The sequence below is a fragment of the Triticum dicoccoides genome, chromosome 7A (assembly GCF_002162155.2).
Source record: "Triticum dicoccoides isolate Atlit2015 ecotype Zavitan chromosome 7A, WEW_v2.0, whole genome shotgun sequence".
NCBI classification, from domain to species: Eukaryota; Viridiplantae; Streptophyta; class Magnoliopsida; order Poales; family Poaceae; genus Triticum; species Triticum dicoccoides.
The window spans coordinates 179,705,265-179,714,149 of NC_041392.1; the positions used below are offsets into that span (position 1 = coordinate 179,705,265).

An 8,885-nucleotide genomic window follows, 5' to 3' on the forward strand; every position below is an offset into this window, starting at 1 on the left:
TAAAAATGACTTTTTAAAATATGTTAATCAAGCATTTTAAAATATATAGATAAATATAGGAAAAGTGTTGATGATGTGTTTAATAAATCTTAATCTTGTATTTGAAAATATTAAACGTGTCTTAGAAAAATGCATTAGATGTATACCAGAAATGAGTAGAGAAAAACAATGAAAATCAGAGAGAAAGCAAATAAAAACAAGAAAAAGGAGAAAAGAGAAAAATGGAGAAAAAGGAAAGAAAAGAAAAAAGCTAGTGGAAAACAAAAAGAAACAAATAAAAAATGAAAGTATGAAAAATCATGTGAAAATAGAGAAAAGAAACACAGAAAACCTGTTGAAAACAAGAAAAAACAAAAGCTTAAAACCAAGGGAAACCGGATCTTTTTATTTAACGAGGCCACGACCTACTAGTTTTACACGAACCGCATGGTGGCCCAGTTCTTAGTAGCGCTATGCGTCACCAGGAGATCTCAGGATAATTCCTATTTCTTTTAGCACGAATGGACCGGCTTTAATTGTAGACGCTTCAGGTGAGACCGAAGAAAGACTCATTGTAAGTGAGATATAGTCTTTGCGCTGTTGGACGCACAGTGTCAATATATTTTGTTGGAGCACTCACAGAGCGTCATATAGAAAGAATGGCAAATCCCGAACGTCCGAATTTTAAACATGGCAATTCGAACGTTTTTCATTGTAACTTTAGTTCACCCGAGGTTGATAAACATGGTAATTTTGTGACCAAAAAAATGAACCAAGACAAACTTGCCGTGTTTTTTGACTACTAAAATTGTCACCCCGCGTCTGGGGCTGAGCTTTGTAGGGGCCAAACCGTGTTGTCGCCCGCCCAGGAAATTGACAACTTTTTTACCTATGCATCTTCCGAGCCCAGCGCAACTAGAGTTCAACCAGGTGATGCATCCTCTCATGCACGCAATGCATCCCCTGTCCTCTCTGCATCTCGAGCATGTAGCCGCGGAGCAGGGAGCACCAGAGCAGCAGCCTCCCGTCGTCGTCTCACGGAGCAAGGAGGAGATGTCGGCCACCGGAATTTCTCTCACTTCGTGGATCTTGCATCGTACAGATAGGGGGCATCAGCCTGCAGCGAGAGGATCAACGACATCCGCGCGGCCGCGGTCTCATGCCGGCCCACTGCTCGCACAAGGCATGAACCCATGCATGGATGCACATGCACAGAAGCAGGCAAATTGGTATCTTCCCCCAAATTCCCAAATTGATAATTAATGGCTTGATCTTTTTTCAGTTCTATACATCTTATACAGTCCTGATCTTATACATATTGCAATGTAGGTAGTCCGGGTCAAGGAAAAACAGAATCAGAGAAGAACTTATTTGGTTATTAAAAGAAAAATACATGAGATAACTGAAGTTGAGGAAGATCATTTATTGTCATTGCTTGATTTAGAAGAACAACATCTATGAAGATGACACCACAGATTTTAGAAGCATAAAGAATCGAAAAGCTGATTTTCATGTCTTATATCTCAACTTTTTTGTATGAGCTAACTTAATAGTTTGTTGGTTCATGGTTGACGGTGGAATGCCTTGACAAGATGTGGTCACTCCATCTTGTAACATTGTACCATATACCGATGCCTATGATATTTCAAAAAAATGTGCTCTCCCTTAGTCTGGCCTGCCCAATTTTTTCTTTCAAGTTCCGTGACTTTTTTTTTGAGGTAAAAACCCCCTCATATATATTAACCCAGAATGTTCAGGGGGATAGTTACAAGGTCATGTGGGGTGCCAAACCACACATGGCGACCAAAATCAAGGGAAATAGCATATCTAGCTAGCAGATGAGCCTCGAAATTACTCTTCCTACTCTCAAAACGGAACCTGCAGGCCTCAAACTCACCTTTCCTAGCCCGAATCTTTTTGATAATAGCTCCGTTTTTTCCTCCAGACTCTTCTTCAATTTCTTTTACCACGGGCTGGCAGTCCGAAGCAATGAAAAGATGGTGTTCACCTAAATCCAGAGCCAGAGATAAAGCCTCCCTGCATGCCAATGTTTCAAGCGTTGGAGGATCTGTTAAAGGATAGACCATTGCCGATGCTCCCAAGAACAGACCCCTCTCATCCCTGCATAAAGCAGCAGCCGAACCCCTCCCCTGGTGGGAAGAAACAGCAACATCAACATTTATTTTTGAGAACCCCGCCGGAGGAGGAACCCATGGATGGCGGACACTGCGAGCAATTACTGAACTTGTTTGGGTGTGTCTCCTTGGAGTCTCAATCAGAGCTAGATCATCGATGAACCTCTGAATAAACAGATGAGTTGACATAGGGGATTGGAACTCCGCCTCGTGGATAGCCTTTCGTCGCGCAAACCAGATCGCCCAAAGAGTGACTGTCATTTGCAGGAATTCCACATGTGACAATGACGCTTTCAGAGAAAACAGCCAGTTCCTCGCGTGGCCCTCATTTGTATGCACCATGTGCTCTACCATATCTGAATCAGCCAAGGCCCAAACACATCTGGAGGGCGAGCATTCCAATAGTGCATGCTTCCAAGAATCTTCCATGCCGCACAAGCTGCACCTCGGATTATTAGCCATTTGCCGTTGTGCTCTGACATCGTTCGTTGGCAAAGAATGAAGAGCGAGTCTCCATAAAAATAATTTGAGCTTGGCTGGGACTTGGGTACCCCAAAGAGCGACCCAGTCCTTTGCAGTCTGTTCATTAGTTGAAGATCCCGCTGCCTCCTCCAACCAGCTACCTCTAGTAAATTTCGTGTGAACCAACATTTTGTATGCAGAGCGAACTGTAAAAATGCCTTTTTTCTCCTTGCTCCAGGACCAAAATTCCTGAATTTGTCGTGTACATAAAGGTATCTGTAGGATAGTTTCAGCGTCCATTAGCAAAAAAGTATCTCGGATTAGCTCCTCCTTCTAGCTAGCAGTCGTATGATCGATTAGCTCACTAACCAGAATAGGCCCTGAGATCGGTGGTGAAGTAATTGGCCTCATCGTTGTATCTCTCGGGAGCCAATTGTGCTGCCATATATCAGTGCTTGACCCATTACCAATTCTGCGTATAAGCCCTTGGGCAAGTACATCTCTTCCTTCAAGCACAAATCGCCATATCTGTGAAGGATGACTTCCCAGAGATGCATCCAAAATCGATGATTGCGGGAAGTATACACTTTTCAAAATTCTAGCACTTAGTGTATTTGGGTCCTGAAGCACCCTCCAAGCTTGTCTAGCTAAAAGTGCTAAATTGAATAGTTCCAGGTCACGAAAACCCAGACCTCCCATGAATCTTGGTCTAGACATTACGTCCCAAGATACCCATGCAACCTTTCAAACTCCGTTCTTGCTTCTCCACCAGAATTTGCGGATGATCGAATTGATGTGTTCACAAAGGCCCCTTGGGAGTTTAAAGCACGACATTGAGTATACCGGAATAGCTTGAACGACAGACTTGATCAACACCTCTTTGCCTCCAACTGATAACAACTTTTCAAGCCACCCCTGTACTTTCTTCTAGACTCTATCTTTGAGATACTTGAAAGTACCATTTTTGGATTTACCAACATCAGACGGCATGTCAAGGTATCTATCATTTAAGGCTTCTTTAGTAACACCGAGAGAAGTCATAACCTCCTCCCTCAGGTTTTCTGGGCATCCCTTACTAAAGAACACTGAGGACTTGTCATGATTAATTTTTTGACCTGAGTTGATGTGCTCAAGTTCCGTGACTGCCTCATGTTAAATCGACTCTCGGGATGATATGATTCCGCTCATCAGGCCCATGGGTTCACCCGTACAACTCATAGCCCATCCAACACAACTTCACGGTCCCACCCGAGCAACCGACTAGGGCCGAAGACCAGGTCAACCCCACACAGTAGCACAGTCAATCAGGACCCACGCGGAGCACCCACCCCCGTGGGCCAAGACCACGCACGACGCGCCACCCCGACCGTCCACACGCCATCGGACGGACGAGGACCAGCTACCCACGTCCACGCACCGTGTCTCAGCCCAGGGTGCAGTAGTATACCGCGTGCACCCCGTGGTCAACTCCGATTCAAAAAAACAATCCCACCACTATCCGCTTCGACTCCAGACGCCGCTCCCGGCCCCGCCCCCGCCGGAACCCTAGGAAGTCGCCGCCCGTCGCCGGGCACGCGGCCGCCGCCATGACCGGGTGCGTCGCCCCTCCTCGATCCGATCGCGTAGACCTTTGCCCTCGCCGCGCTTCTCCGATGGTTCGACCCGCCGCGGTGGAATGCGATCTGCCAAGGTCGGGATAGGAGGCGCCGGCTGTTTCCTATCCCCTTCTCATGTCGAGCTCCGGTGGGATTAGAAAGTGGCGCCCCTTTGGGGTCTGGGAGCTTGCGGGGTCGATATCCCCTTTCACCACTACTTTTTGCGGTTTAATGGATGCACGATTTGGGCGTCGGAAGGGTGGGATTTTTGCAGTTAAAAACGATCACTCTGTTAATGGTTTGGATAGAAAGGCGTCGTCCTGTTAGGGGTTTGGATCCAAAGGCGTCGTCTTTTTTTGCTTGTGAAGCTCAGCGTTAGGATCACGGCTCGATTATGTGAATGTAGCACGTTCTTGCTTGGGATGTGCATGGAAGGCAGGATCAGTTTGGGTGCTGCGGCGTCCATAGTTGGATTGCGTCAGTGCTTTGTAGTTTTGCAGTTAAGCTTGCAATTGCCCGGCAGAAAGATGACGTTTTTGCATTGGTTATGGTTGAGAGGGACATTTCTTTTCTATACCGGGTTACCACTATGTATGCATTTTGTCCTTAGCAATTAAAGAACATACACTTAGTTTTAGTTGAATGGAGACATTTGTTTCTATTCCAGGTTAGCAGTATGTATGCACTTTGTTCGATAGCAATTAAAGAACTTACACTTTGTTCGATAGCAATTCAGGTAGGCTTTTTTTTGCCCCCCGGTGATGGTTTTTTAAAAGAATTTCAAAGGAGTTCATTCACCGTGTCACCCTTGACTCCGCTGTTGTGTCCATCTTAAACTTTTGGATGGCCATCGTTCAGCGTGACTAATTAAAGATCACTTTCCAACGTTTTCTTCTATTTATCCAATTAGCATTGCACGCAAACTTGACTTCAGTCATTGTTATTGGTCGTTAGTTTTACCAGTGTCATGGTTCCTCGGTAAAAAAAATGTTTCTTTCGAACTGACTTCAGCTTAGCAGCGCTTTAATTTGGATCTACGCCGTAGCCAGAAGCCAGTAGTGCAGTCGAATTTGGTCCTGTATTGTCTAAACAAGATGCTTGATCAATATTAGCACGAAAGATATATTGAGGAACTATGCATTAGTGGTACATATATTTGTATTTCGGTGTGCTTGTCAGATTCCAAATCAAATTCATTTTGTACCTGTACAAGACTGACTGGATCTGTTTAAGAAAATATGAAATTATCCCCTTTCCTGTGCCAGCCTTTGGTTCTTCCTTTTTGTGGTTATAATGCTGATGATAGATGCATAAATATGCATTGAAGTTGTGGTAATGTTGTTGGAGTTGTGGAGCAACTTTTCTGTATTCATCTGTCTTAACTCTACTGCTGATAATTTCTGCAGGACATCCTGGCTAATTGATAGCCAAAGAATTGCTTCGAAAATAAAAAACGTTTCTGGGTCACGGGATCTCAGTAAACAAAAATGGTTGAGCAACCCAACTAAGGAGTGCCCAAATTGCAGCCACATCATTGATAACAGTGATGTAAGAGTTGTGCATTTGCATTTCTATTATCCAAAATTGAACTAGCTGTGGTGCATCTGTATATCATTAGCATTTTGTTGTTATTATGGTTGAATGGCTGATTCATGCTTATTTTAAATACAGGATTTAGAGAAAAAAACTATATAGTTAATGTTTGAGCGATTACTGTTAATCTTTATCCAGCCTTCTGCTCATTGGTCTATGTTAATAAGGCAATCACTTCTTCCTAAAGCTGAACAGATTCTGTTATAATTCTGTGACTTTGTGATTCTCATGTTCCAGATCGAGTGTTGTGTGAATATATTGTTTCTAAAGTTTTTGAGTTTTCCCACTTTGAGACTCGGATTAGTATTGTTAATAAGTAATGCCCAGTAAGGTACTAAGGTGTATTGTAAACTGCAACCCTCTGATGAATTAAGGTTTCTCTACAGGTTGTTCACCAGTGGCCTGGTTTGCCAAAGGGTGTAAAGTTTGATCCGTCTGACCAGGAATTGCTTGGGCATTTGCTGGCAAAACATGACAAAGCAGGTTCTCAACCTCACCCATTCATTGATGAATTTATTCCAACAGTCAAGGAAGCTGATGGTATCTGCTACACTCATCCACAGAAACTTCCAGGTTCCCCTCAGTTTAAATCTTTGAAGTACCCAGATATCTTCCTGTGTTTGCTATCTGGTCTTTTTCAGTCAAACCCAAGGCCCAGCATTTCTACTAAATCTAGCAGTATTTTCGGTGTTGGCAATAACATTATTTTTTTCATTCAATATATTACCTTTACACATATGTCACTCAGGAACATTCTACAAATCTGCTATGACGCCTTGCATCTCTAGACTGGTTCAGTTCAGGTCCTTTTTTTTTCAAACGGGGACTTCACTTTCTTTATAAAGCACCTTTTTTATAGCTTTGGCAATAGAAGTGTGCTTTTGAGAAATTTAATCTGTTTTCTCTGCTCTGCTTTGTTGCTTTGCATTACTGTTGAATTGACTTCATCCTTTTCAGGCGTTAAGCAAGATGGAAGTATATCACACTTCTTCCACAGAACATTTAAAGCATATAACACTGGGACTAGGAAGCGTAGAAAGATCAACACTAGTGATCTTGCCGATGTTCGCTGGCACAAGACAGGCAAGACAAAGCCAGTAATGGTTGATGGACAGCACCTTGGCTGTAAGAAAATAATGGTGCTATATATGAGTACTGTGAAGGGTGGGAAGCCCAAGAAGACTAACTGGGTGATGCATCAATATCATCTAGGCACTGGGGAAGATGAGCAGAATGGGGAATATGTTGTCTCCAAATTATTTTTCCAGCAACAGAATGGGGAAAAGAGTGCATTAGAGCTAACCAACACAGATGTGATGCAAACTACAGTTGCTGAAGCAGATCTTACTGACCTCCCTGAACCAACCGCGGAAGAAGAAGATGAACGTATTAGTAGTATTAGTAACCAAGAGTTTCTTCTTAATAATGAATATAATGCTGACGAGGAAGCCCTTCATAGCCATGAACATAATACTTATCAGGTAGTTGCCTATTCATATCGCTGTATTTCTATGCATTATACGTTCTAGTCAAGTTGAGTTAGCAAATAAAACATAGTAAGTGTTTAAGGTAACTGAATAATGAAGTCGGTAACTGATATGCAGGAAAACGGAGATTGTGAAATAAAAATGGAAGAAAAAGCTGCTGATGAAAATGCCGTCTATCCATCCTCTGAAAAACCTGAGGATGGAGATAATCCACCATCACAAGATCCAAACCCCTGGGAAGGTGATTCCCAGTTTCTGTTAGATTCTCAGCAACTAGCAGAAAACTTGGCCATTTGTGATGAGTTCCTGCAGAGTCAGACCTCATGCGGCGATGGAGATGAACCAGGTTCGATCAAGCCTCGCCTGGCAGTTTATGCCCAATTGCCAGTAGAGGACTTGAAGAAAGATCTGCAAGAATACAAGGACTTGGGCCCTTCAGACAATGCAAATCTTGAGCCTGAAAATAATGCTGAACTTCGATTGAGCCAACTCGTAAGATTTTGATACCCTCATGCAGTTTGTTGACATGTTCAGTTTTCCCTTTCCACCCTGGGTTTGCTAATCCGTGCCTTACTTGCAGGAATTTTCACAGGACAGCTATACGATGGGAATTTTCACAGGGCAGGCGGCTGATTGACGTCATCTCTCCTTGAATGCACTGCCAGCACCCTGCGCATGAAGAAACATCCAAAACCCCTTTTTGCGAGACAATATTAGAGCAATATGCTGCAAGCATCACCAACTGTGGTTTTCAGCTATGTGGTGATGTGGCTATTTTGTCTCTGTGAATCCGAGTTGTAACCTGCCAGCTTAAGACGTTGGCACTGTATATGAGTCGGGGTTGTTTATGCACTGATGAATTGCTCTCAGGCATACGAACTATTAAATTATGAAGAAGGCCAGAAGGTGTGATGCTGTGCGCTGGTTACTGTTCAGCCCTAGAACTAGCTGTGTCTGGCAGCATGCGCTTGTAAATTGTAAGGATTAGCTGCCTCATTTTGGGAATCTTGAATGAAATGGTAAATGATTAGCTGATGTACTGATGAGTTTTTTCTTCAGATGCAATTATAAATCCTGAATTCGAGTTGTCTAATGATGTTGCGTTGACAACATTGGCCATCATGGTACCACCTATTAAATGTGAAAAATCACTTTCATGTGCTGGATTAATACCTTGGTGAAGTTGGGGGGTGAGAATTTCGTGCAAGATTGATCTTGTGATAATCACATGACAGAGATGGAAACCAACCCCACAACTCCCTTTCAATGTCTGGTATATATATCTCTATAAGTCGGTATATAGTTTCGAATGGGTTATAACCGGCAGGACTTGACTCACTTGACAGCCATGTTGGGTAGGTCCCGGGTGGGTTGGATTTAGGGTCTGTTTGGAATGGCAGAACAGAACATCACGGAGATACGTAGAAAATAAGATGAGCGACTTCACATGTGGTGTGTCAAGCTAAAATCCTTACAAATTCTTTAATGCAGAAGAGAAGTTGTTTGATTGTGACGATTTGATGCTTCACAAATTAATGATACAGTACATGATTATGGAGAGAGAGAAACGAGTCAAGGCTCAAGATTTCCTCCATACTTTTTTAATCCTACGGACAAATGTATTTGTTTCAAAA

The 8,885-nt window shown here is 43.1% G+C and overlaps 1 protein-coding gene across 1 annotated transcript; it reads left to right on the top strand.

Annotated features, from left to right (window-relative positions):
• The first annotated feature begins 4,062 nt into the window (after positions 1-4,062).
• Positions 4,063-8,297, top strand: LOC119331909 (SUPPRESSOR OF GAMMA RESPONSE 1-like). The gene is made up of 6 exons (XM_037605088.1): positions 4,063-4,170; positions 5,578-5,719; positions 6,151-6,337; positions 6,722-7,245; positions 7,369-7,743; positions 7,832-8,297. The coding sequence occupies exons 1-6, from the start codon at positions 4,163-4,165 to the stop codon at positions 7,886-7,888; spliced, it is 1,293 nt and encodes a 430-aa protein (XP_037460985.1). The 5' UTR covers positions 4,063-4,162; the 3' UTR covers positions 7,889-8,297.
• The last annotated feature ends 588 nt before the right edge of the window (positions 8,298-8,885 follow it).